We start from the raw sequence: 27,960 nt of genomic DNA, 5'->3' as shown, positions 1-27,960 counted from the left end.
ATTTATATTAAAAATTCACACACAAATGAAAATGGAAAAACTGCCAATACCTGATTTCTGTCCCCTATTTTTCCACCTGCAATCATACACTTAGGTACCTTTTGACCTCATGGGGGTGAAAAAAATCTAACTTTCAGAACTACCAATAACAGGAAGATAATTTTTTTTTAAAGAATGAAATGTTTCCCGTTGTAGTGGATTCTTAAGCACGTTCTCCACGTATGCGGCGTGCTAGCTGTATGTCTTTTGGCATAATTGTTACATGTTTGGCATGGATAGCACACAGGTTGGTGTCTTCCAAAAGGCCAACCAGATAGGCCTCACTTGCCTCCTGCAAAGCCCCAATAGCTGCAGTCTGGAAGCCCAGATCTGTTTTGAAGTCCTGAGCAATTTCCCTCACCAGACGCTGGAAGGGAAGTTTGCCAATCACAAGTTCCATGGACTTCTGATAACATCTAATTTCAAGGAGTGCCACAGTGCCAGGCCTGTAATGATGAGGTTTCTTCACCCCTCCAGTAGAGGGCGCACTCTTGCGAGCGGCTTTTGTAGCCAGTTGCTTCTTCGGTGCTTTACCACCGGTCGATTTCTGGGCAGTCTGCTTTGTACGAGCCCTGGTATAGAGACCTCCTTACTTACCCCCCTTCTCCTTCAGCTGGAGCTCAGGGAGCTAGAGGCGGCGCTGGCAACGGAGAGCGACAGCGGCGCTGAGGCGGCAGCGAACACACCTGAAAGATGGCTGACACCGAGTCTATCCCTCAACACACCTTTTTCTTTCATGAGGTCTCTTGACGCAAGTGCTGAGAAAGCAGGCTGGTCAGCTATCACAAACTCAGATCCAATATTTCCAGGCATTTAAATGTCAACAATGGCAGGGTCTTTAGCATCACTTATCTAGCACTTCTGAGTAGCAAACCCCTTCTCAGTCAACTCTCCTGACTTGAGATCCTAGTCGTCTTCTCCACTACTTTCAGAACTTCCAGCCCCTCTATATTACTCCACAAGAACCCTTTGCCTTCTCTGGCAGTCTCCATAGATTACAAATCAGACTAAATGGTACTTAAATGATTAGAAAAACTGTCTTCCTCTTTCTTGAAACTTGTGAGAGCTCTGTCATTTGAAACCCAGTGATTTGGCTGTCCACAACTTACAAAGGAATAAATAGGGATAGGACATTGGCATTCTGATTCTGTCCTGGGGAAGTCATCATCCCTCACAACTATATCCAGAATGGGTTGAACAGAATGGGTTGAATGACTTCTTCTGAAATGGCAAAAAAAATAAAAAAAATAAAAAAACACCAAAAACCCAAATGTAGTCTGATCCATCTTTTGTTAAGGGTCTTTCTTCTCTTTTTGACATATAATATAAAGGATTTGGGGGGAAAGATTACAGATACCAGGAGACTACTCAAAGTCATATTCAGGCTAAAATTGTCTATTTTTTTTAATATCAAAGACTATGCTGTGCTCTAAACTTACAATTTTCTTTTAGGAAACAGAATTATTGGCAAATACTCTAACCTCTCGTGGAGTGTTAGACTAAATTATCCTTAGAAATCATTGATACAGTACATTGAGGGAGAAGGGACATTTGCTCATCTACCTATTAAGCCTCAGGCCTTGGAATAATGTCCCCTACATCCTGTGAAGCAGGACAGAAGACTTGATATGCTTGACTTTTAAATTAAAGAGACTCTTTAAAAGGAGAGGGAGGGTGGGAGATAGATGCAAGAGGGAGGAGATATGGGGATATGTGTATATGTATAGCTGATTCACTTTGTTATAAAGCAGAAACTAACACACCATTGTAAAGCAATTATACTCTGATAAAGATGTTAAAAAAAAAAAAAACACATTTCGGAGGACTAAATAAATATACTTCTGGTTAAATGTAAAAAAAAAAAAAAAAAAAGGAGAGAATATGTAATGGAAAGCAGTTAGAGTTGAGAATAGGCCATAAAGATAAACTGTTGATTTCTGGAAGCAACATCTAGAGACTGTCAGTACTCAGGATTTGTATATGCTTCTGTTTAGAGTTTGAGAGGCAAACATGGCTGGCAGAAATCTTTGGTGGAACTGCTCCCCAGAGCCAAAAGAAAAGGTTTATTTATTGCTCTAATGTATTAAACATTAATTTTTAATATCTAAGGAATAATTATTCATTCAAAACATTTTTTAGGTTCCTATCTTGATTCAGGCTTTGTGGCAAGTGCCTAGAGATACAAAAAGGACTGAAACGTGTTTGAAGGTTAAGAACTTTTAAGGATAAGTGTAGAAATCTAAAACATCATTGTAGTGAGATGTGTTTTGGTGAGTTTTAAAAAACACCAGGAGACATTTGTCAGGCACATAAATGGGGATGGAGATGATCCCTCCACCCATGACTGGAGAGGTTAATTCCAAGTAAAGTAACTGACATTGGGAAAAGCCAGGGGGAGGGGGTGCAGTACACCCGTGTGCAAGGAATTGTAACAATGGCTGTTACATAAGATTCACATGGAAGTAGGGACAGTAAGTATTGAAAATGAAAAGATGGCAACTACCAGCATATAGAGGGTATTCTAAGACTTGTGACAGAGTTTTGAAATAAGTCATCTGTGAATCAGTTTTACAACTTTAACTTATATACATAGTCCATGGACTGTTTGCTTTGATACTTTCTTTAAGGCAGCCCAGCTTTTCAATTGTATAAACTTATTTCAAAAATCTTGTATTAGTCCCATAAATAGAAAATTAGTACCTCTTGCTGTAAATTATAAATGGGAAGTAAGGTCTCAAAACTTCTTAAAATATCATCATTAAAGGCTAATCAGACACAATTATCTGCCAAGTAGAGTCTTAGGACTGATTGTAGGTGTCATTCATGGAATTAGCTTAGGATGGTAAGAGAAACCAATATTGAGAAGATAATGAAGTCAGCGTTTCGTGTGATGCTTTTGAAAGGCCAGTGTTTGGGCACTTAAAGCAGCATCAAAGACAGGCCTAGAAGTTTAGCTCAGGGTCACAACAAGTTACAGGAGGAAGTTGACATTCGAAGAGTGGAGGACCATAAAGTTTTGTGAAGTTATAAATAGTCATTGGGCAGATTCATCTAAGTAATCAGTATTACCTAGACTAGAAAAGACTAAGAATATTGGTTTTTCTTTTTTGCTTTCCTTCTTTTTTTTCCCCTTGTGTTCCAGTTCAACATTAACCAAAATTATCATCCATCACCCAAGGCAGAATTGATAAGAAAGATACATTTTTTCTTTGGGTCATGCCCTTCTAATGTCACACTTCTGCTTCATGGTGATAACTTTCTTTTCTCCCTTCCTTTCTTCCTTGGTGTCCCAATTTCCATGGCTGGATTCTGTCTGACCTGGGACTGTCATGTGCCTTGCCTGTATGTTGAAGTTGCCCTACATGTTCGGTTCCTACCCCCAAAGATTCCTGTAGGGACTGCCTCGTATCACGTTAGAAATAACGTTTGCCTGTATTGCATATCTTTAAGGCCTCACTCCCTCTAATAATAAGTTAATCCTAGATGGAATAAGTATTTGAGAGTCATGGTAATATGATCATATATTAGTGTAAAAGGCATATCTTACATAAGCAAAAGCAAGAATATTTTAATGATGACTTTCTGGAGGCAGTATTTTTACTCTTCTGATCCAACCTATCATTGACATTAAATGCCAGTGAATTTCAAAACAAATGTTTTACAAGAGGTCCTGTTCTGCTCTTTCAGTCTTTGGTGTCAGAGAATTTCAGCCCAATTTGATACTCATTTGAGTTGTAAGATTTTTCTCTTTGACTAAGATAGTGGTTAGTGAGTATGCTGGATCTGCTTCTGATACCATCAACAATTTGGGACTCGCAACAAAACAATGACAATGGAAAGAACGCTTGCTAGATTGAGGAAGACAAATCAGGGGATGAATTTTCCAGGCTAAAGTCAGGATTGTCAAGTAATGAAGAAGCAATATCCTCAAGCAGTCCAGAGGGCTTACGGCACGGTACAACATGTAACACGCAACAGTATCTAATAAAACAGACAACTCTTATGCTAATAGAAGAGCTTGAGGCTGGTGGGATTAGGCCAGATAAGAGTGCAATAGTATGTGAACTCGCCTATATACTGTTTCCCTTCTATATCCTGCACTATTTTAATTTTGCATTTGATTTGCCCTCATTTATAGGTTGCATTGTAAGTGTTCCAAAACTTTTCCTCTTTGGAATATCTTTACCTCACATTCTAAGATACTCTTTCCAAAGGCACAGCAAAAGTACCTTTTTTGCTATTTCCCCTGCAGCATTTGGCCCAGTGCTTTGCACATAGACTATACCCCATAAATTATGGTAGTTGGATGATTTAAGTAATTTTCTTTGTAAAGTACTAAAAAGTCTTACCCAACACACTAAGTAGAGATATAGATGTGAGGGAATCAGTTTGACAAAAGCCAAAGCCTGTAATAGGCAATGCATTTTAAAAAACGTGATGCTATTGAATTTAGAATAAATTGGGAGAAATAATTCACTTTTATGGTGGATTAAGACAGTTCTACTAATGAGACATACAAATGTTGATGATGTTTTTCTAAAGTGTGATTGGATAAAAGTAATAGAGTTGGCAATAAATCAGTTTTGAACAAGGAAAAATAACCATAAAAATTTAGTACAACATAAATATATCTGTTATTGAAAAAGATTAATTCTGAGATTATGATTAATATAGTCAAATATTTGATTTCAGGTTTGTTTTTTTATCTCTTGTTCTGAGATTAGCCAATGAATTTAATAAAATTTTATAAAAATATTTAAAAATTTTCTATATTTTTTATCCCAAGCAGTGAAACTGCAACATGATACAAGAGTAAAAATGCAGGGTCAGAGTTAAGAAAAAGAATGAGAATCTCCAAAGACAAGAGACCCAGAGGCTAGTTTCCCCTCTATTATAAAGTTTCCCCTCTATTATAAAGTACTGTGAGCTTGGAGGCAAACCTTCTTTGGTCCGGGGGGTTTTGGATCTATCTTCAGTAATAATGCAAAAAGATTTATTGACCTCCAAATTTATTCCAGGAAGTTTTGAGGCAGATAGCCATTAACTTGAAATATTCTTAGCTTTAAAAGTTCCTTTCCATATCTAGATTTTTATTATTTTACTACCTATAACTGTGGTTTATAATATTATAACCTACTAAAGCTGTTTCAAAAGAAATGTGGCACAGAATCACAATACATAAACCAGATCAAAGCAGTGAGTCAGGCGTGAGGACTTATTCTCCGTCTGTCTGATAATCCCTTCCAAACTTCCTCCTGTACTAGTCTCAAAGAACTCTATGGTATAGTCAACTACAATTTAATATGAATTTGATTGACCTAGACTACACTCATCAATATTAGTTTAACAGAGAAAAAAAGAGTAAATAAAGTAGATGTAATATGCAAATCCTTTGCTCCAAATCTACCAATGTTTTCACTTTAATCAAATCTGTTCTCATCTTCTTTTTCTGGCCTTCAAGGTAGTCCAGAATTTGGCCTTACTTTCCGTGGGTTAACTGAATTTACTACTAATCCCCAGCCCTATGCTGAAATATTTAGATCTGTTTCCTCAGCCTTAAAACGTAGGCACTGGGCTTCCCTGGTGGCGCAGTGGTTGAGAGTCCGCCTGCTGATGCAGGGGACACGGGTTTGTGCCCCGGTCCGGGAGGATCCCAAATGCCGCGGAGCGGCTGGGCCCGTGAGCCATGGCCGCTGAGCCTGCGCGTCCGGAGCCTGTGCTCCGCAGCGGGAGAGGCCGCAACAGTGAGAGGCCCGCGTACCGCAAAAAAAAAAAAAGAAAAGAAAAGAAAAGAAAAAAACGTAGGCACTGATTCCTGCTACAATACATCTGATCAGATGAATCCATTGTTTTATGAATACCATCTCCATTCTCTTCCTAATTCTTTATCAGGATCAAGTATCAGTCCCTTCTTGCCTGACTTCTTCCAACTCTACTGTATTTAAAGTTTTAATAAATTAAGTACTAAATCGTATATTGCTTTGTGTTTCTTGCCGTTATTTTATGTATAGCTCTTTTGACTCCTGGACTATTCTCATGATGGCCATGTATAATCAACTGAGAAAACCTCTTAATTTTTTCTATCCTTTTAAAATAAATTTGCCTACATAATCAAAATCCTTTAGAACTGCCAGAGTTTACATAGTGCTTAAGGCTTGGTGGTGCCTCCATTTTTGAATAATGTTGCTTTTCAAGGATTTTCCAACTGACCGCCAAATTGTGAAGATCATGACATGACTTAGAAGCGTCTGCTTTGGCACTGTTTACATTATCTTTTGCCTTCAATGCCGTACTCTTTACTTCTTTCTGGAATATGGACTAAGACATAGGTATCCCTATGTCTATAGGGATAATCCAGTTTTCTTCACACTTTGCACACATCGTATACCACATTTTAGAGAAAATCTGGGTCTCCAAATCATGTTTGATTGAAGATAGTGATAACATCCAAGAGAATCAGACTTGATGCACGGGTCCTAAGAATGGAAATTTCTGGTTGATGCAAATGCTCTGAAATCAGAAAGAGAGAAGTTGGGGACAAAGGTACCTACAAAGTTTGGAGAAGTTGGTTGAGACTTTAAGAACTGGAAGCTGGCAAGGGGCAGGCAAATGTCTAGGTCTCTAAACACTAGCAAGGTTTTAACTCCCAAAGAAGGGCTTGAGTGAAAACCAGTAAATGAGGGCAGGAATTTATATATTTGGAGTAGGAAAGGGAAACAGAGATGTAGAAGGACCTGTGGGTCTAGGGGCAAAAAGAAATCCAGGACTCAGACCCAGGACCTTCAAGGCTGAGTTTATAGTGGAATAACTAATTTAAATCACCAGGAACAGTATCTTCTTTATATAGATCCTGCATAATAATCAGAGCTTCTCTGAGCATTAGTAAGCTCTTGATGATTGATGATATGTGTTTGCATTTTTAGAAGCTTAAATTAAACCAGCCAATATTATTTTTAATTTTTAGCATTTCTGTTATGTTTATCTTTTAATAGGATATTTGTATTTTCATCTTAAACATAGAAAATAGCATAATTATTTTATTTATTCTCCCAAAAAGCACATTTTTTTTTCATTCTCTCTCTTTAGCAAATAATATGGATAATAATTTCAGCACATTTTTTTATCCATGAAAGGCTATGTACTGAATGTAATAGAATAAAATCCTATAGGCAATGAAGTGAATTTATTTATTTTACATGCAAGGAACACTGATGCTAAAATAAGTCTATAATAAGAGCTTCTGCAATAGATGTGTCCCATTTAAATTCATTAAGAAAGAAATCTTCAGGTAGTGAGCAGACAATGACTCTGCAGCAAATTTAAGTAATAATATTTTAATCTCCCAGTGTCTGATTTATTTTGAAAAATGTGTGACTTATTACTGAAAACACATCTTATGTAGAAAATAAGTGATTTTGTAAAGCAGCAGAACTTGGTTGTTTGGTTGTTTAATACTTGAACATATTGAAAATGCCTACATCATTTACAAGTCACCCTCAGATATAAAAATAATAATTATACACAATATAAAAAAATATTTAGAATTGTTCTTGGGAGACCACATACCTATACATCATGGACAATCAACAACTAAATGCCAAAGAAATTAATGTTAGATAGAAAATTCCTAAGTTGAGCTACAAATACAAATTCAGGGGACAATTTTAAATTCCTAACCTGAGACATAAGATAAAACTTTCCAAATAAATGCCTTGAATGTTTTAATGGACACAGTGGTTCTACACCTCCAGGGATGATTTAAAATGCGTTCACATCTTGCTGAGATATTATCTATCATACATAAGAAATTTAAGCCAAAATACCTTACTTACCAAAAAACATCTTTTATGACAAATGTGAAACCGATGTGAAAATTCAAGGTGTCAGGAAGATTTTGCTCAGTAATGAGATAGTTTGATACCAACTATTGAAATAAAAAGATAGGAAAAGAAACTGCCTTAGGGTTTGAAATCTGATGTTATTCAGAAAAAAGTATGTAAGTTGGGCAAAACTTTTGTTAATTGTAGTACTGAGCTGAGAGTAGACATTATAATTTTAATATTATTGACAACAAAAATTACCTTTCTTGTATATTGGTTTTGACATAGATATGTTACTCAGGTTGAAAGTTTAACATGATGAAACATAGTTTTTTATTTTATATAAGAAGCAATTGTAAACATAAAGCAAAATCTTGTAAATTTACAAAAAAGGGTGATGGTCCTGTGGGTAATTTTGACCTTGTTTAGGACTATCAGAGAAGAATCTGTGGACTAAAAACAAGCAATGAACAAAGAAAGATTATAAACAATATGGAGAGATAGACCTTATGTTTTTATTCAATCTTCTTGATCAGATTATGGAAAGTGAATCTTTTTGTGAACTGTGTAGATGAAGAGTGTTGGCAAGGAACTGTGAAGACTTGATTATAGCTCCTGGGACCTTTCTTTGTTCATTTGATAAATAAAGGTAACACATCATAAGATTGTCCTATCTAAAACACGAGGCTGAAAAGAAAGGCAGAAAAGAATTGACAGGGCTTGATCTGCTTCTTTTGTTGACTCTCTTACCCAGTCATAAATTCCTTCGTAGAAACATATAAAGGCATCTGAAAACTGCTAAGAGCTAAAACTAAGATGTGATTATTGCTATTGATGTTAGGTGGGCAATGAATGCAAAATGTGAGTGTCTTTAAACAACAGCGTTTAGGATCACTAGATGGCAGATGCTTGGGTTCCTTATTGTCCTCAGGAAACATAGTGTTTGGATCTTGTTTCAACTCTTTTTTTTTTTTTTGCGGTACACGGGCCTCTCACTGTTGTGGCCTCTCCTGTTGTGGAGCACAGGCTCCGGACGCGCAGGCTCAGCGGCCATGGCTCACGGGCCCAGCCGCTCTGTGGCATGTTGGATCTTCCCAGACCGGGGCACGAACCCGTGTCCCCTGCAGAGGCAGGCGGACTCAACCACTGCGCCACCAGGAAAGCCCCTCAACTCATATTTTCTGATGATTAATTATTAAAAGTTATGTTTGTTACTGATGCAAGATGTTAAAAATAGAAAAAAAAAAACTGTGTTTAGGGAATATAGGAACTCTCTGTACTGTCTTTTCAATTCTTTTGTGAATCTAAAACTTTTCTATAAAATAAAGGCTACCATAAAAATGATGATAGGGCTTCCCTGGTGGCGCAGTGGTTGAGAGTCCGCCTGCCGATGCAGGGGACACGGGTTCGTGTCCCAGTCTGGGAAGATCCGACATGCCGCGGAGCGGCTGGGCCCGTGAGCCATGGCCGCTGAGCCTACGCATCCGGAGCCTGTGCTCCGCAACGGGAGCGGCCGCAGCAGTGAGAGGCCCGCGTACCGCAAAAAAAAAAAAAAAAAAAAAGTGATGATAAAATGTATTTTTAATAGCAAAAGATCTGAATAGACATCTCATCAAAGAAGATACACAGGTGACAAATAAGAATATGAAAAGATGCTCATCATAATTTCACATCAGGGGATTGAAAAGTAAAACAACAATGAGATGCCACTACACACTTATTAAAATGACTAAAATCCCAAACACTGACAATACAAATGCTGACAAGATGCAGAACAACAGACACTTATTTTTTACTAGTGGGATTTAAGATAGTACAGCTTCTTGGTATTTACCCGAAGGAGTTGACAACTTAGGTCTACACAAAAATCTGCAGACAGATGTTTATAGCAGCTTTATTCATAATTGCCAACATTTGGAAACATTCAATAGGTGAATGGACAAACTGTGACACCTTCATAGAGTGAAATATTCTTCAGCAATAAAAAAAATGAGCTATTAAGCCACAGAAAGATATGCAGGGACCTTAAATGCATACTGCTAAGTGAGTTGTTTTTTTTTAAATACTACATACTGTATGATTCTAACTATGTAGTATTCTACATAGTATTCTAGTATTCTGGAAAAAGCAAAGCTATGGAGATGGTAAAAAGATCAGCGGTTGCCAGGAGTTTATGGAGAGGGAGGGAGAAATGAAAAGCACAGGGGATTTTTAAAGCAGTGCAATTACCCTGTATGATACTATAATGGTGGATACATGTCATTATATATAAGTCAAAACCCATAGATTATACATAGTTAGTCCCAATGTAAACTATGGACTTTATTTAATAATAATGTATCAATATTATCTCATCAAATGTAACAAATATATCACTCTAATGCAAAGTGTCAGTAAGAGGGGAAACTGAAACTGTATGTGTGTAAGGGCAGGGGGTATTGGGGAACCCTGAACTGTCCAATTTTTCTATAACCCTAAAGTTTCTCTAAAAAACAGTCTATTAACTTTAAAAAAGTGATGTTTATTATTAATAATTTTTCCCACTATCAATTTCCTCTTCAAGTATCATTGAATTCACAGTTGAACACTGAACCACTCATCTGAGAGCTATTATCAAGTCTTAAGTGGAAGCTTTGGCTGGATGTATTAAATATAACCTTAGGATATGAATGCTGCAAATAATATTCTAAGTTATGAAGAAATATTTTTTAATTAACAAAAGTTAAAGGAATTTTATTTCTCCCTTTTACACATCTCTCAAAATTATCAATTTCAGGGAAAAACATTACAATGTAAATGTAGTTTTTTTAGCATACTGGCTTTTGAATCATGCCTATCTTATGTGAAGGTGAAGAGATTTTGCTATATACCTAGAAATCATACAGTATGCACTATTGGTATTTTTATGTGTAACCATGTTGATGAAACCATTTGTACTTCCATCTAATTATAATCTTGAGTCTACAAATAAGCCTAATTCCCTCTACACCTAATTAGAAATTTCATACATTAGTATGAAACTGCTTTATATGTTATAAAGAGATTATTTCAATATAAGCAGATTTTATATTTATAAGAATACATGAGAATGAAAACACCCAGCTAACAAATGCAATATACACAAATATATCTATGAAATGACAATTTACTATCTTGAAAATTTTCAAAAGCTTGAAAGTGTATAGAGCATGAGGTTTTTAGGAATTTAGAATAATGACTATTTGTTGAAGCTTAAGCTTTTTCAGTATAGACTTCATAGAAAAAGCAGCTGTCTAGCAAGATCCTGACATGTGAACAATAATGATGCAAAATAAAGTTAAAAACAAAATAGTAGTATTAAAGTAGTAGTTAGTAGTTACCATTCATTGTTCGCTTTCCAGCGTTTCAACTAAACACTTCACATGCATTATCTTTCTGAATTGTCCCCCAATAGTATGAAGCAGGTAATAGTCACCTTGTTCTGCAGGTGAGGACATAGGCAAGATGTGAAGTTTCAGGCACAGACAAGAGATTATTTGCTCAAGACCCTATAGTTAGTAAGTGAAGACCCCAGAGCTGGTACCCTGGAACACCTAACTGCTGTGTTTTCAGTGGAGGGATGAGCCATTCACCCAGAGTGCATGGGAAGAACTTATAGGAATGAGCTTACAGTTTCAATAAAGTAGATGCAAAGGACTGACAGCTCCTGTTTAAGAGTAGAGATACGAATTGTTTTGAAGGAAGCAAGTCTAACTTACACGAGCATTAGAAGACAGTGTTAGCATCTGAAAGCCCTGACCCCTTCAACATTCCCCTTAGGCCTCTTCAGCCTGGTTAGCATGTGTGTTATATTTTCTTCTTTCTTCTTCAGCTCTTAGGAGTGTAGCAAATGAAAAGAGAGATAGGATTTCTTAAAAGCCTTTCTAAACTCCTTCTCTTCCCTCATAGATTCCTTCTTTACCTCTGTCCTGAACTCTGTTCAGATCTACATTCAAATGCACTGATGCTTGTTTCTGAGATGACATCATTTCTTCTGACCTTTTTTGAATGATCTAGGAAGCGCATCCATGCTCAAAGAATAAGAGTATTAGAGTCACACCTTAGTAGAATAAGTTAACATTTTTTGAATTTACCAGAACTTCTGAGGTTTTTACATGAATAATTGTATTTAATTCTCTTACCTTTCATTATCCTTCATTTACTATTTGAAGTAAATAAGGTACAGAATGGTCTATTCTCTTGCTGAAGTCACACAGCCAGTAAGTAAAACTAGGATCCAAACCTATAGGTAGCTTAACTCAGTAATTCACGTACTTAACAGATAAATGAAACTGCCCCATGCTAGCATTGTATTTTGTTTTCCTTTTTTTTTTTTTTTACCTCTTATATTCCACTGGTCTGCAAAAGCCTGCTCCATTATGCCTGCCAGTGCTGAATCAGTTAAACTAGTGTTAGCAAGTCTCCTAACTATGAATGTAGAAGGAAAATCTTAGGAGAGAACCTGCATTAGTTTTATCGATCTGCTTTTGCAGAATTGAAAACAAAAAGCCATCTTGAAGCACATCAATAGAATTATGGTTTCCCCTGTGAGAATTTACTGCATTGGTGTTCTGATTTGTTCTCTTCTAAAGAAGGAGCACAGAAAAAAATTATTAGGTGCTAAAATAGGCTGGCCCTGATGAATTATTGACAGCTCCACATATCTTTCTAGTGTTTTGTTTTCCTCAAGTCATGCTAACATTACTCATCCTGCACTTTAACAAATTATAAAAGGTTTATTCAAATTTACTTTTTTTTTTCTTCTTCAAAGATTGAGGCCCTAGGACATCAAAGGAGCATACAAATTACAAATCATTAAGTGAGGTTCTGGGATTAATATATATTTTAGGGTATAGCTTTTCTTTTATTTTTCTCCGCTACCTTAAATCTATCTCTGTTCATGGGAACACTGGCTGTGACTATTATATATCCTACTTATGCATTGACAACACTGAGTCTGTAATGGTGAAACACTACTGTTTTAAGAAAGACTTTCTGTGATTAAAATTACATATATTAATATGTATACTTAATACTAATATACACACATGTAATATGTGTGAATTAAACATATAATTCATATACATGTGATATGTGTATGCATAAATATACACAGAGATTGACACACACACACACACACACACACACACACATAAACAAGCACGTACATACACAGGCATGCAAGATTTCAGAACCTAATCTCATGCCTGCCATAAGTCAAATGTCTTTGCACAAATCTATTTTAGTCACTTTTTTCTTGAGAAACGAGTCTTAGGAAAGGTAACAATTACAATTTCCACATGTTGTAATCAGTCAGATCATCTCTAAAATGTACTGTTTTTAAAAAGATCTGAAGAAATAGCCCCTATATTAAAAGCAACAATAACAACAACAAAAATGCTGTATCCTAAGTGTTTTACTCTATTGTGGTCGACTCTATCCAGGACATCTTGCAGTTTGTTACACTGCTTTGAGGAAGAAAAGTTAGAAGGCTTGTTTGCAGACAGCATGGTGCCTGTTAAATCACCTGGCTTCAGTGATTTCCTCCTTACATGCTCATCGACACAGCTTGTCCGGCACTCGCTGCTACTTTGGGGCATTGTTTTCCTAGTTAGATTCTGGAAGTCATCATTTCTATTGGGAACAAAATATTAGGCTGAGGGGCAATGCAACCACTGACTGAGGACCCCAGACATTCAACAAGAAAAGAGTGCCCCTGTTCCCATTTGATGGTGCAGAATATACTGAAGAGAAGTGAAAGGAACACTGTTGCTTGATTAGAAAGTATTGAGAGGACATGAGGTTTGGGAAGTTTTGTAACAGAATTTCTTTAAAGTTTTGGCTTTCTATATGAAATATATTTAATCCTTGATGTCAAGTCAACCACTCCATTTTAAGCATTAGAATACAATTGGAAATCTTCCATTGTTTAACATTTTCTGTATTAAAAAGAGCCTTATTGACTAGAGTCAGAGACTGTTTTTGAGAAGAGGCTGTGAAACTACAAGTCCTTCTGAGTTGACCTTTTTGGTGAAGCAGTGATCTGATGCCACTGGCTGAGAGTAAAACGGTTATGCTTTGTGCTTTGAAAATGGGTTATAAACAAAATGGGGTTGGTTTTATTAAATTACCTTTTCTTTTTTAACAAACACCATCTGTTTGGGCTTGGCAAGTCTCCCACAGGAAAAAGAGGAAAACAAACAAACAAACAAAAAACTAATGATATCCTGAAATACAAAAGAGAGTATAACTTTTTCCTTCATAATTGACCCTGGTAATTTACTGAGGTTAGGTTTCTGGTTCAGAAGCACAGCTGGTAAATTCACAGTGCTAATTTAATTATTCGTGCAAATGTTTGCACAGGTTTTTAAAAATTATTTGAAAAGCCATTTTATGTCTATAATCTTACTTAATTTTCCCAACAGAGATGAAGAATAATGACTTTAACATTCTGTCCTCCCGTTTTATAGATTAGGAAATAGAGGCAGAAATGTTGCAGCTTTTTAAAAGGTGATATGGTGAACTAACGATAGAGCTAAGTCTCAAATGCAGATTTTCGGGCTACCAATCCCATATTATGTCCACTCCACTCCAGTCTCTAGACAAGCAAACATGACATGAGCCTCACTGGACATCATAAAGGTGAGACCTTGGGTAATCTGGAGTGCAGAGTTGGAGTAAGAAGCATCAACTGCTCCACAAGTGTGGGCCGTGCATCAATTTTTCCACTTCCCTCGGGGAAGGTAGGAAAGGTGAAGGGATAATGGCTAAGCAGGCTGCCTCCAAATAGAAATTTGCTGAGGCTACTTGATGGAAATAGCCTAGCCATTTTGGAATGTTTGACCAGTAGCCTGGATAATGGGAGGCACGAGAGTCAGCAAATGTAAAAATCACAGCTGCTCAGGATTTTGATGAGATGACTTCTTTCAGCATCATCAATTATTGGGGATAATCAGACTTCAACTCTGGGAGAAGTGAGGCTGAAACCAAATGAAAATAAGAGCAGACAAAACAACAGTTCAGATGAAAAGATCAGTCCATGGTGCTATCATGATCTTGGTGACTGCTTGCTGAATGTATTATTATTTTTCTTTAACTTTGTGAGCAGTGTTGCCTAATTGTCAGTGGCTCTGCCTGAGGTGCTTAAACAACAGAGTTATTGATGAGCAGAGTTCAAAATCACTGGCATGGATGGTTTCTGACTCTGGGTTTGAAAAACCTGATGGAGGCACAGTGAGGGCAGCCTCAGGCCAGGGATTCTTTACTTGTGTGGGACTACTGGAGTTCTCCTTTGCCTTGAGATAGGACTAGAGAATTCAAAGGTCCATTGGCACCCAAGCTGACATTGTACTGGTTCCTAATCTCTCTAAATTAAAAATATGACAATATTTGAAATTAAATTCTCCTTTGCCTTTCTGAGTGCTACTCCTGGAAAATTTCAAACATGACAAAGATTGAAGTTCTGGGTGACCAGGTTATGGAGCATTCACAGGGAGGATGCATTTTGTCTGGGTCTCCTGGACATCCTCAGCTGGCTATGGTTCTAATTCTCTAGAGCATCCATAAAGTAATCTTTCTTTAAGTCCTTTGCTCCTCTTTCTAAATTCTTTAATGAGCAACACAGAACTCGGTAATAGTGCTTGAAATAGCTCCGGAGGAAGTAAAATGGTTTATAGGAGTACAACCTCAACTTCAAGGACTTCAAAAGTATATTAATTAATAGGAACGTATTTCAAAGTTCACTTCCAAAGCTTGCCATTTCATTACTGCCTTGGCCAAAGTACAAAGTGATGAGGGTCTTTATTATTTAACTCCAACGGAGCTGCCATAAAGTGTTTCTGATGTTCTTGTTAAGAAAAGAAGTAGATTATCCTGCAGTTTTTTTCAATCCACTCCTTTGAAAGACAAAGTGCTCCCCTTCTTTTCTGCTGTTCATTCTCTGGTCCTTTTTCTCTCTCCCCCTTCTCCCTCCAGTCTCTTCACCCTTCCCCACTCCAGTTTCTCTCCCTTAGACCTTTCTTTTCTTCTTTATATCTTTGTGATATCCACTGTGCATCATTTAGGATCGAGAAAAGGAAATGCCATGTTTTTAAATAATTACAATATGAACTGGAAAATAGAGAGTCACAAAAGGAAAGCACATAGAATGCAATATGTTCAGAGAAGAGAGCAATTCCCTTTAGCTTGGTAATGGGGAAAGGAAAGATCAGTAAAATTTGATGGATAGAGGTTCTCTGAGTTGAGTCTTAAAGCATGGGTAGAATGTGGCCATGTGGTCATGTCAAGGCAAAGGAGCTGTATGAACAAAGGCACAGAGGTGGGAAAAGATTCAGTAGTTGCAGTAATTCAGTATGTTTAGCTGAATATTAAATAAATGGGAAGAATGGGATATGAGGATGTAAGTCAGAATTAGATAATGAATAATTTTAAATGCTACATTGAGTAATTCAAAATTTATTCATTAAGTAAGGGAAACAAATTTTCTTTTTTGAGAAGATCAGCTCTGTGGCACATGAAGATTAATATGGTAGTGATGTGTAGGATGGTTTGAAAGTGACTGTTGTAATAGCTCTTATTAGATTAACATGATCCTCTTTTCTATTTAATGGTTGTTGCATGTTGGGTCTCCTGGAAAGCACAGAGAGGTTTATTAGGGAGTGCTCTTGGGATCAACACCTGTGGAAGGAAAGGGACGGGAGTACAGTTGAATAAAGAGAGAAGTTTCTCAGAACACCAAGGGGAGCTCTAAAGCTGTCATGGCTCTTTACAATTTGGCCAGGCATAGAATATGGGCTGCCCTGGTAAGGGGCCATGGCCTCAGGCAAGGTGACTGGGCAGTGTAGGTAATTCCTGAAAAAGCTTGACAACTGAGTGCTGTCTGAACAGTACTCCCCGTAGCTGAAGGAATAATTCCTCCAGTCCGGGTGGGAAACCTGGACGGCACATCACAGAATTTACTACAATTGACTCGTTTATCTCTTAATGTCTAAGGTTTGCCCCAACAGAATTCTGAATATTCTTTTCTCAGCACACTTATCACATTCAATATTTATTACAGGCTTACTTATTCATCTTTGCAACTAGAAGGTAATCTTTGTGTGGACAAGAATTGTGTTCTTTATATCTCTGTATTCACAGCATCCGGGATTACAGGAAATAGTTGTTCAAGAGATAATTTCTGAACGAAAGAATCAAAGAATTAACTGCTTTAATTCTTTAGGATTCCTGGTCTGTTAAATTAAAAAGATAATTCTTTCACCATTTTTAATCTTTTTAGGGGAAGTCTTGGTTTAGTCAGGCTACTTTGAAATCTGCACTGGTATCTATCATGCACTTCCTAATCTCTGAAACTGGTACTCATTTCTAAAGTTGTTAACCATTGCTGCCAATGTATATTCACTTTTGTTCTAAGATACTGCTACATATTAAAGCTAATCGAATGAATCATCAAAGTGCAAGAAGGATCCCATGCTGGAAATTATTTGAAGACACAAATGAGGCAAGGAATGATTCCTGTACTCTTGAGTTTACAATATTCTTGATAACTCTTATAAAGTTTAATTGACTCAGGAATAACCGCAAAGCCATGTACAATGAGTATTAAGTAATACTGAATAATTAAGGGAGAAGGAAGCATAGAAAGAAACAATAATAAAAATGAAGATAGTTTTTGGAGAAAAGATATGGCATTTGAAAACAGAGCCTCAAAATTCTTTAACTCTTCTTGCAAAGAAAGATGGAGTCTGTGTCTCCTCCCCTTGAACCTGGATAGGTCTGTGACTACTTTGACCCAAGAAAGTATAGCTAAAGCAACCATTATGTGACTTCTGAGGCTGGGTCAGAAAAGTTTTTACAACTTCTACCTGGTTCTCTTGAAACACTAGCTCTACAGAGGTTCTGTTTCAGGAAACTGTCAAAACTCAGCTCTCATGCTGTCAAGAGTCCAAACCACATGGAGAGGCCATGTTTCAGTGCTCGAGTCAACAGTCCCAACTGAGGCATACTTATGGATGAAGGAGACATCTTGGAAGTTGTACCTCCAGACAGCTGTCACAGCCTCCCATCTTTTGACTCTTTCCAGCTGAGTCCCCAGAGGTTGTAAAGCAATAAGAGTTCATTCTCTTGTACTTTTCCAGATTTCTAACCTACTGATTTTGTAAGGTTAATTAGATGGCTATTGTTTTATGCCATTAAATTTGGGGTGACTTGTTAAACAGTAAAGATAAAGGTAACAAAAGGCTTTCTGAGGAATTGTATTTTTTAAAAGTTGTCTATTCTCATTGTGTTCTCAAACACTGTTTAAGCTGCTTTACCACTTTTGGATATGCCACACATTTTAAAATTTCTGTTGTTAAGAGGAGTAGGTGATTGCAGTGGTTTGACTTGCTCAGCAAAACTTCCTCATATTAGTAGACAACAAAGGTGACAGTTATTATAATTCATAATAAATGTAATGATATATTTTGAGAGTTTGCTTTTTGTCAGGTATTATGTAGGTACATTATGTAAATTATTAATTTAATTTAGATCCCTCCAAGGTAGGAACTATTATTATATTTTACACATGAATACCATGAGGTTTAAATACCACATAAGTAATTAGCCTGAGGACTCTCATTCTTCCCATTCAGAGAGAACTGAGAAGTGAATCTAGGTTGGGTTGACAAAATCCAAACAAAATCCAAAGTCTTAACTGCAATGAAATAGGGCTTTTATTCTTGAAATAAAGTAGAAAAATATACAAGAGGAAGATAGTGTGAAATGGCTTTTGCTAGTACTGCCCCAGTATGGGAAAATAATGATTGTGTCATAATATCTTAGTAACTTTTTATACACTGATGTGAAATATGGTGCAAAAAACTCTGGCTTGATTTCTCCACAACATTTAGAGTAAAAGGAGCATCTTGAATTACTATATGTGCTGCATAAATTCAAGAAGATGATCTGAAAAGAATTCAACCAAGCAGTGGCCCTTGAAAATAAAGATTTCTCATAAAGTAAAATGAATTATTGTACTTGCCCATTGCACTAAAACTCTAATATGACAGTAACCAGAAAGCTGAGGGAAAAATATCATTTCAAGTAGGCCCTGTTTTGTGGCTCTGGACCCATGGATTGATTTTATATGCAGGTTTAACACTCGGCAGCTGCCAAAAAGCATCAGTGCAGTAGCCCATTCAGAGAAAAACAAAATTTGAAAAGAGGACAGCCAGCAAGGACACGCTGTAAAAGGCAAAGGACAAATATGAAAAAGATCTCCTGGCCCATTCTCTCAATCTGGACATTTACAATATTTAAAAATAGAAGAGAAGACAGAGGAAAGGCTAATATCAAATTTAAACATAAAGTAGAGATCAGCAGCTCATTAAATCTTACGCATTTCCACGAGAACAGGAGCTGAAGAGAAGTAGCTGAAATTATACTATTTAAAGTGCAGATGATGTGATTCTAGTAACTAAATATATATGAGAAGTGATGAGATCCCACAATGATTTGAAGAAAGCCCTGTTTTAGAGATGGCTTGAGTCTGTAGGAGGGAAGCAGTAGATTACTGAGATGATCACTGGATAATTTTAATGCCTTTGTCTTATGTTAAGATGTTATAAGGTTATATAGTGTTGAGGTGTTCAAGAATTATGAAGTACCAATGTTGAGCAGATGCTGTGATCTTAACTTGGAATCTAACGGTGCTTTCACAATGTAAATTGTGAAATTCAGCATTCATGTATGAATTTATGTCTGAATTTATGTCTCCTAACTTCTCAAGGTAACTCTGTATATAGCTTCAAGAAAGGACTACCTTTCTTTTAAAATGGAATCTGCCATGAGATAAATTTAGATTTAGATGCAAGACTTTGGAAGTAATAGAAAATTGAATACACAGTTATTCACACTTTTATTTCTATAATTCAGAAGGAGTATCCCCATTTTTGTTGTTAGTTTTATTTATTTTATTTATTTTTTTTTTTTGCGGTACGCGGGCCTCTCACTGTTGCGGCCTCTCCCGCTGCGGAGCACAGGCTCCGGACACGCAGGCCCAGCGGCCATGGCTCACGGGCCCAGCCGCTCCGTGGCATGTGGGATCTTCTGGGACCGGGGCACCAAGCCGTGTCCCCTGCATCGGCAGGCGGACTCCCAACCACTGCGCCACCAGGGAAGTCCTGTTAGTTTTATTTAACAAGGCATCAGCAATAGCTTTAAGAAGAACTAATTCAAAGCAGCTGAAGCTCAAGATAATAGAGGACTTAGTGTGTTAACTGAGCAGAGTGTTAGTGCACTGACCAGGGCCATGTGCTGGAGCAGGGACCGCTTTCTGTGACAGGTCTGATGTTCACAATATGGCATCCTGGTGGTATACTAAAGTGACATTAGGAAAGGGATTGTGGAGCCTCTGGTATGGCTTGGATCCCACCGTGCTCCACAGGTTTTAGTAAAGCTTGACAAAACATGCTGTCTGCATGCAGGTTCAGATGTGCTTAAAGGTCTAAGTGTTCTGAGCTCTTCAGTGACTCCGGAGCAAGGTGAAGTGGGAATTACAGATTTCTTTTAGTGATTTCTTGTTTGGAATTTTTTTATAATATCCATATACTTGCTGCCAGTCAGTTCAAAATTAGCTTAGAAGGTCAAAAAGGTGTCTCAATATTTGAATCAATACAGCATATTTATTGAAAAGTACAGTACTTTCCAAAGAAGGTGAGCAACATGGATTTTGGGTGGTAAATAAAAAATGATACTAACTTTAGACATTAGACTATATTTGCAGGGTGGTGGTAGCGGAAGCCTCCAGCAGAAATACTGAGTTCAACACATCTCTTTTTTTACTGCAATCCTAGATCAAGGCAAGAGAAAACTCTGATAGCAGAGCAATGCATTCTAAGACTGAGTTTATCAAATATGTGCCTATCTGGCTATACTAGTAATGGCCCTTTTAAACATATGGCCACAGGTGAAATTTCCAGGTGGATTTACCCCCAGAGCTTTCTTAATTTTAGTTAGCAATAAGCAAAGCAAAAATATTCTTGTCCAGTGTCTGGCAACTCTGTAAAGTGGTAAACTGAATAATTTAGAGGACCTTCATGAGTGGCATTTTATTCTTATCTTTATTAATAGTACAAATAATTGGTATGTGAATCCCTATTCTACTGAATTTAATCTGTTTCAATTTATTATAACACTATGCACGGTATTTCAGCTGATTTTAGCATTCAGGAAAGCTCTGTTGTACAAACTGGACAGGGAAACCATTTTTAACACCCTTATAGATTTCATATGGAAAGGGTTGAGTTCATAGGGAATTCACTTCAAGTAGCCACTGCAGTCACCCCTTGTTTGTAGTCAGTGCTTTGGCAACAGGGCTTAATAACATTTCCTTAAACATTCAAGAGTTCATGATTTATCTTAGTAATCTTTCCTCTGGGTTAAAATTCTGATAGGCAGGATACTTTTTCTAAAAATCTTTGCCTTCAATTTTAGTCCTTTTCTCTTTTTTCTTTCTATCCTGAGAAATAGAGAAAAAATTGTCCACCACCACTTACACAAAATCTCAAACTCTACCTGAAAAGGGAATACACTTTGGAGGCTATAGAAGCTGAGATTGACCCTCTGTCCTAAAACTTCTCAACCCATATACACTCCTGCTTTCTATATATTCATTTCAATGCTTGTATTATTAGACTCTTGACAAAATAGAGCCCACTTAAAGGCTCAATCAATATTGAAGAATGTGTTTAGACAATACATCTTATTTATTCACATTCGTGTCCTTAAATGAAAAATACTACAAAAATCTCAGTCTTGAAGACAACTATATGCTGACTAGGATTATGTTCCAGAAATTCTGAGATGACGTGGGCGAGGATCCTCAGCTCAAACTTCAGGAATGTCTGTACACTCAGCAACTGCACAGTTATGTTCCTTCTCACTATGTGTCTTCACGCATGTTATTCTTATCTACAACTTTCTCACCATTTTCTTTTTGTCTACACAAATCCCACCCAGTCCAAAGGGCCTGTCTCTAGAGTTCTTTTCTACTTTGCAAAGTATCTGTTAACTTTCTCCTCCCCTGAAATTTTGCCAGTAAGCCCTTAATTATGCAAGGTGTTATGTTGTTCTCTTAAGGTGTTTCTTTCATATGGATCTCCAAATGAACTCTGAAACTCTTTGAGAGTTAAGACGATGTCTTAAATGTCTCTTGTATATTCACAGCAATTAGCATAATGTTAAGCACATTATAATAGGTTCTTATGAACGCTTGTTGATCGAGTCACACAATCAACTGCTTTCCTGAGTCCCACAGTTGATTTTTGCAGTTAACTATTGTGAGACAGAGAGCACTACCGTCACTTGGTGTTTCAGAAACTCCTAGGCAGAATTCAGATTCTAGGACTCCTTAAGACCACATTGCAGTTAGGATTTGGAGGATAGATACTATTAAACCTCAATTTGTAGCAAACAAAAAAACAAACAAAAAGTACCACTGTCTTTTCAGACTTTCATACCCAAATTTTGACTGTAAAATGTTAGCAGCCCAAACTTTCTAAACAATCCGATAGACTGATCTTAAAATTTCCATCATTATATTAGCATCGGTAATCTTTGAGAATTATATTCTCTTCAATATGATAATACTGTTGTTAACCTCCAAATTCTTTTGTACCTCGTAATCGAAAGGTTCTAAAGACCCATATTACTAGTTAAAAATCCTGGTGCCAAGAGAGTTCATGTAAAATAATTTCTTTCGTTCCATTTTTTTATTGCAATTATTTGGTATCTGAAGAGAGCTAAAGTACTCAATAAAGGCTGCCCCATCCAATTTTATAAACACTAGATTAGAAATTTTTGACACTTCATATTTTCATAACTGAATGTAAACTTCAGAAGGGCAGGGCTCTCAGATTTTATACTGACCTATCTCCAGGGCTTACTCAGTCCCAGAAGTAACACAAACATTTGTTTCATGAATGTTTACTTATATTTCTTTGAGATTCCAATTATATTCTCACTCTGTGATTTTGTTAGGCAAAGAAAAAGTCAATAAATCTTGGGAGACAATGACCACGTATTCCCTCCTGCTTTAAGATGATTTCAACTACATTTGATACTTCTGTTCTCTGCCAATCTTGGATGTTGCCTTTGAACAACTAATAGTTTTTAAAATAATGTAATTTTGAGATTACTTCAAATCTTATGCAAACCTGATTTTACGTTTCATATTAAAAGTTAAAGGTTTTTTCTTTTGAGTTACCTGCATTGCAGCGTGTAATCTTCCACCAATTTTACTTTCTTTTTCAACACCTGTGTTGTAAACTGATGCCAATAAAGGCCAGCATATTGTCTAATGAAGGCCAACATATTCCAAGTATTATTCGGTAATGAAACCACAGCAATTAACAAATGCTTTCAATATTCTTTATAGAACTGCATAGAACTTAGTAGCTGCCTTTTAAATTGTTCCTCTTCAGAATTAATGACTTTGGTTTTTAAAGGCAATACATATATTTTCCTCTGCTTTAAATTCTTTATTTGAGTAGGAAATTCATCACACCCAGGAAGATAATTGCACAGTGTCAATGGAGGAGTATCAACACTCCCCATATTCTCTGTTACCCACTATGCATGCCCAAGACATGTCAAATAAAAAAATGTACTCTAAATAAAAAGAGTGAACTTACCATACAACTATAGTTTCAAACACACTTTCTAGAACTTCTCTTACAACTAGATTTCTCTGCCTAAGTTCTTATTAAGAAATGCTAGAGTTTCCAGCAGGAAGTATGTACAAGGATTGTGCAGTCATTGATTTGTAATAATAATAATAATAAATACTTGGGCTAAGCATTATGCAAAGCAGCTGGCATATATAATCACATTTTAAATTTTACAGTGACCTTTGGGTATTACTTTTAACTGTGTAAACTGAGACTTAGAACGGTAAAGTATAACTTGCCTTAGGTCATAGAATTATTGTGTTATAACTAGTGGTTGGAATTGGAAGCCAGTCTGTCTTACAATAAATCTGTGCATCTTGTTAAGCAATACTATATTGCCTCTCTCTGTTCTGGGCAGTTATTTTACACATCACCAAAAAGGGGGTGTGAAAAATACATGTTGCTCGATTACCCAATTGGAAAAAGAAATTGGATAGACAAATATTGTTAAAAGAGAAGAGATATTTACTAGTTTTATCTCTCAGAAAAGAAGTATCATCCAACATATAATTAAAGGTGATTTAAATGGTAGCATAGATTTAAGAGATTTTAGAGATTGGAAAATGATAATAGTTATTTATTCATTCAATCAGTAGGTAGTTTGAGTGTCTCTTAGGTGCAACCACTGAAACAAAGCACTGGACATACAGTAGGATATGCTCAAAGCAGAGATTTCTTTAGTAAAAATTATAAAGAAGTCATAAAAAGCAGCACATCACATATTTACTTATAGGGACTGATGGAAATACTGCATTAAAGCTTTCATTGCAGTTTTACACATTATGGAATTATGTATTGCTAATGAGGGACAACACATCGAATATATCATATAATGTCACTGAATGTATTGTGCCTCACAATGCAATAGCAATATATAATTTGTTACATGTATTTATGTGTGTTTTCGGATTTTATGGCCGATCTCCATGTTCAAAAATTTTGCTAAATCCACTTATTAATTCTAATAATTTGAATGTAGATCCTTTTGATTTGTAAAGTATACATGATGTTTTCTGATATAATGACAGTTTTAAGTCTTACATTAGAAAACTTGTATCTCTTATTCTTGTACTTCTGCAGTGACTAGAACATTCAGTACAATGTTCAATGAAAGGGATAACAGCAGACATTGTTGGCTCATTATTGATCTCATAAGCAGAACTTTTTTTTTTTTTTCCGGTACGCGGGCCTCTCACTGCTGTGGCCTCTCCCGTTGCGGAGCACAGGCTCCAGACGCACAGGCTCAGCGGCCATGGCTCACGGGCTCAGACGCTCCGCGGCATGTGGGATCCTCCCAGACCAGGGCACGAACCCTCATCCCCTGCATCGGCAGGCGGACTCTCAACCACTGCGCCACCAGGGAAGCCCAAGCAGAACTTTTTAACATTTCACTATTAACTAAAACATTTGCTGTGGGATATTTGTAGATACCACTTACCAGAGGAAGAAAAAGTTCCTCACTATTCCTAGTTTGCTGAGTTTTAGTCATGGACCATTTTTAATTTTATCACTTTTATCATTTTCTGTCTATTACATCGATTGTATTCTTGTTCTCTACTTTATTAATGTAAATGACCAGCAATCAGTTTTACATACTTGAAACACACTGGACTATTTTTGTGGCTTAAATTCTTGTTAATTTTCTGGGATTCAGTTTGCTAATATTCAATTCACTTAAAACATTAATTGACATATTTAACATATAATATTGTGTAAAATTAAGGTGTGCAGCATAGTGATTTAATACATTTATATATTTATAATATGAATGCTAGTGTAGTGATAATTAGCACCTCTATCACAGCACATAATTATCATTTCTTTTTAGTGGTTGTGATAATTAATATCTGCTGTCTCAGCAAGTTTGATGATTATAGTATGATATTGTCACCTATATTCACTATACTGTGCATTATATATGTAGGACTTATTTACTATGCATTGCAAGTCTGTACCCTTCAACAACATCTCTTCTATCTCCCCACCCCTCACAGACCCTGGTAACCACCATTTTACTATGTTTTTACAAGTTTGACTTCTTTTAGCATCCATATATCAGTGCTGTCATACAGTATTTGTCTTTCTCTGACTTATCTCACTCAGCATAATGTCCTCAAGGTCAGTCCATGTTGTTGCAAATAGCAGGTTGTCCTTCCTTCTCATGAATAATATTCCACCACATATATATGTATTCATCGACAGATTGTTTTCCATATATTGGCTATTGTGAATAACGCTGCAGTAAACATTAGAGTGCATATATCTCTTCAATATTATGTTTTCATTTCCTTTGGGTATATACTCAGAAATGGAATTGCTAGATCATATGGTGTTTCTATTTTCAATTTTTTGAGGAAGCTCCAAGTTTACATTTCTACCAACAGTATACAAGGTTCCCTTTTCTCCATATTCTTGCCAAGAAGAATGTCTTGTCTTTTTGATGATATATATAGCCATTCCAACAGGTGTACGGTAGTATTTCATTGTAGTTTGGGTTTGCATTTCCCTGATGATTAGTGATGTTGAGCATCTTTTCACGCACCTGTTGGCCAACTGTGGAAATTCAATCACAATGATCAGAGCAGAAATAAATGAAATAGAGACTAAAAAGTATTAGAAAATAATAATAGACTACAAGATAATTGATGAAACTGTGTAGGTTTTTCGAAAAGATAAACAAAATAGACAAACATTTATCTAGAGACTTACCAAGGGAAAACAAAAGTACTTGAATAAATAAAATTAGAAATGTAAGAGGAGACATTACAGCTGATACCACAGATATACAAAGGATTGTAAGAGACTACTATGAACACTTATATGCCAACAAAATGGGCAACCTAGAAGAAATGGAAAAAATCCTAGAAACATACAGCCTATCAATACTGAATCATGAAGAAATAGAAAATCTGAACAGAACAGTTCCTAGTAAGGAGATTGAATCAGTAATCAAAATGTTTCAACAAAGAAAACTCTAGGACCAGATGGCTTCACAGGCAAATTCTACCAAACATTTAAAGAACTAATACAAATCCTTTTCATACTCTTCCAAAGAAGAGGAAGGAACACTTCCAAACTCATTTTATGAGGCCAGAATTACCCTGATACCAAAACCAGACAAGGCCAGTATTGCTAATAAAGATAGATGCAAATATCCTCAATAAAATATTAGGAAATCAAATTCAACAATACTTTAAAATGATTATACACCATGTTGGAGAGGAATTTTATTCCAGGGATGCAAGAATGGTTCTGTATGTGCAAATCAAGCAGTGTAATACAACACGTTAACAAAATGAAGGATAAAAATCTTATGATCATCTCAATAGATGCAGAAAAGGCATTTGACAAAATTCAACACCCATTTTTGATAAAACCTCTCAAATTGGGTATAGAGAGAACATATCTCAACTTAATAAAGGCCATGTATAACAAGCCCACAGCTACCATCATACTCAAAGGTAAAAAGCTGAAAGCTTTTTCTCTAAGATCTGGAGCACAAAAAGAATGCCCACTCTTACCATTTATATTCAGCATAGTAGTAGAAGACCTAGCCACAGCAATTAGGCTAAAAAAGGAAATAAAATGCACCCAAATCAGATAAGAAGTATAATTCTCTCTATTTGCATCTGACATGATATTATGTGTAGAAAGTCCCAAAAGTTCCAGGAAAAAAAAAAAAAAAACTGCTAAAACTGATAAACAAATTCAGTAAATTGCAGGATACAAATTTTGTCAATAGGCAAAAATAAGTTCTGTTTCAGTACACCAACAATGATCTATCAGAAAGACAAATTAAGAAAATGGACCCATTTACATTACATCAAAAAGAATAAAATACCTAGGAATAAATGTAGCCAAGAAGGTTAAGATCTGTTCACTAAAGACTATAATCAATGAAATAAATTAAAGAAGGCTCAAATAAATGGAAAGATATCTTATGTTCATGGATTGAATGTATTAGTAATATTAAAATCTACTGAATCTGAAACTACAGATTCAGTGCTACCCCTATCAAAATTTCTATGACAATTTTTTTCACAGAAATAGAAAAGAAAAAAAAATAATGCTAAAGCTTGTATGGAACCACAAAAGACCTTGAATAACCAAAGCCATCTTGAGAAAGAAGAACAAAGCTGGAAGCATCACACTTCCTGATTTCAAACTATATTACAAAACTATAATAACCAAACAGTATAGTATTGGAATAGAGACAGACACATAGATCAGTGAAACAGAATAGAGAGCCAAGAAATAAACCCATGCATATATAGTGAGTTAATTTAAGACAAAGGAAACAAGAATATACAATGCGGAAAGGACAGTCTCTTCACTAAATGGTGTTGAGAAAACTGGACAGCCACATGCAAGAGAAT

General features: G+C 36.3%; 1 protein-coding gene across 1 annotated transcript; it reads right to left on the bottom strand.

The window, feature by feature from the left end:
- Window positions 1-202: 202 nt before the first annotated feature.
- On the bottom strand, window positions 203-23,228 carry LOC103070776 (histone H3.3-like). The gene is made up of 4 exons (XM_007465757.1): window positions 23,122-23,228; window positions 13,298-13,511; window positions 11,800-11,890; window positions 203-624 (listed from the first exon to the last, which is right to left on the bottom strand). Exons 1-4 carry the CDS (start codon window positions 23,226-23,228, stop codon window positions 203-205), a joined length of 834 nt encoding a protein of 277 aa, XP_007465819.1.
- Window positions 23,229-27,960: the final 4,732 nt, after the last annotated feature.

Source organism: Lipotes vexillifer, unplaced genomic scaffold (assembly GCF_000442215.2).
Source record: "Lipotes vexillifer unplaced genomic scaffold, Lipotes_vexillifer_v1.1 scaffold1385, whole genome shotgun sequence".
In the NCBI taxonomy this organism is placed as follows: domain Eukaryota; kingdom Metazoa; phylum Chordata; class Mammalia; order Artiodactyla; family Lipotidae; genus Lipotes; species Lipotes vexillifer.
The sequence above is the reverse complement of the archived record's forward strand: the minus strand, read 5'-3'. Positions and strand labels throughout refer to the sequence as shown.

Coding starts and splice junctions, on each gene's coding strand:
- LOC103070776 (XM_007465757.1), bottom strand. CDS start 23,228: ATGTTGGCCTTCATTAGACAATATGCTGGCCTTTATTGGCATCAGTTT. Junction 13,512..23,121: donor GATTACACGCTGCAATGCAG/GTAACTCAAAAG, acceptor TGTTCCCAATAG/AAATGATGACTTCCAGAATC. Junction 11,891..13,297: donor ATAGAGTCGACCACAATAGA/GTAAAACACTTA, acceptor TGCGCTTCCTAG/ATCATTCAAAAAAGGTCAGA.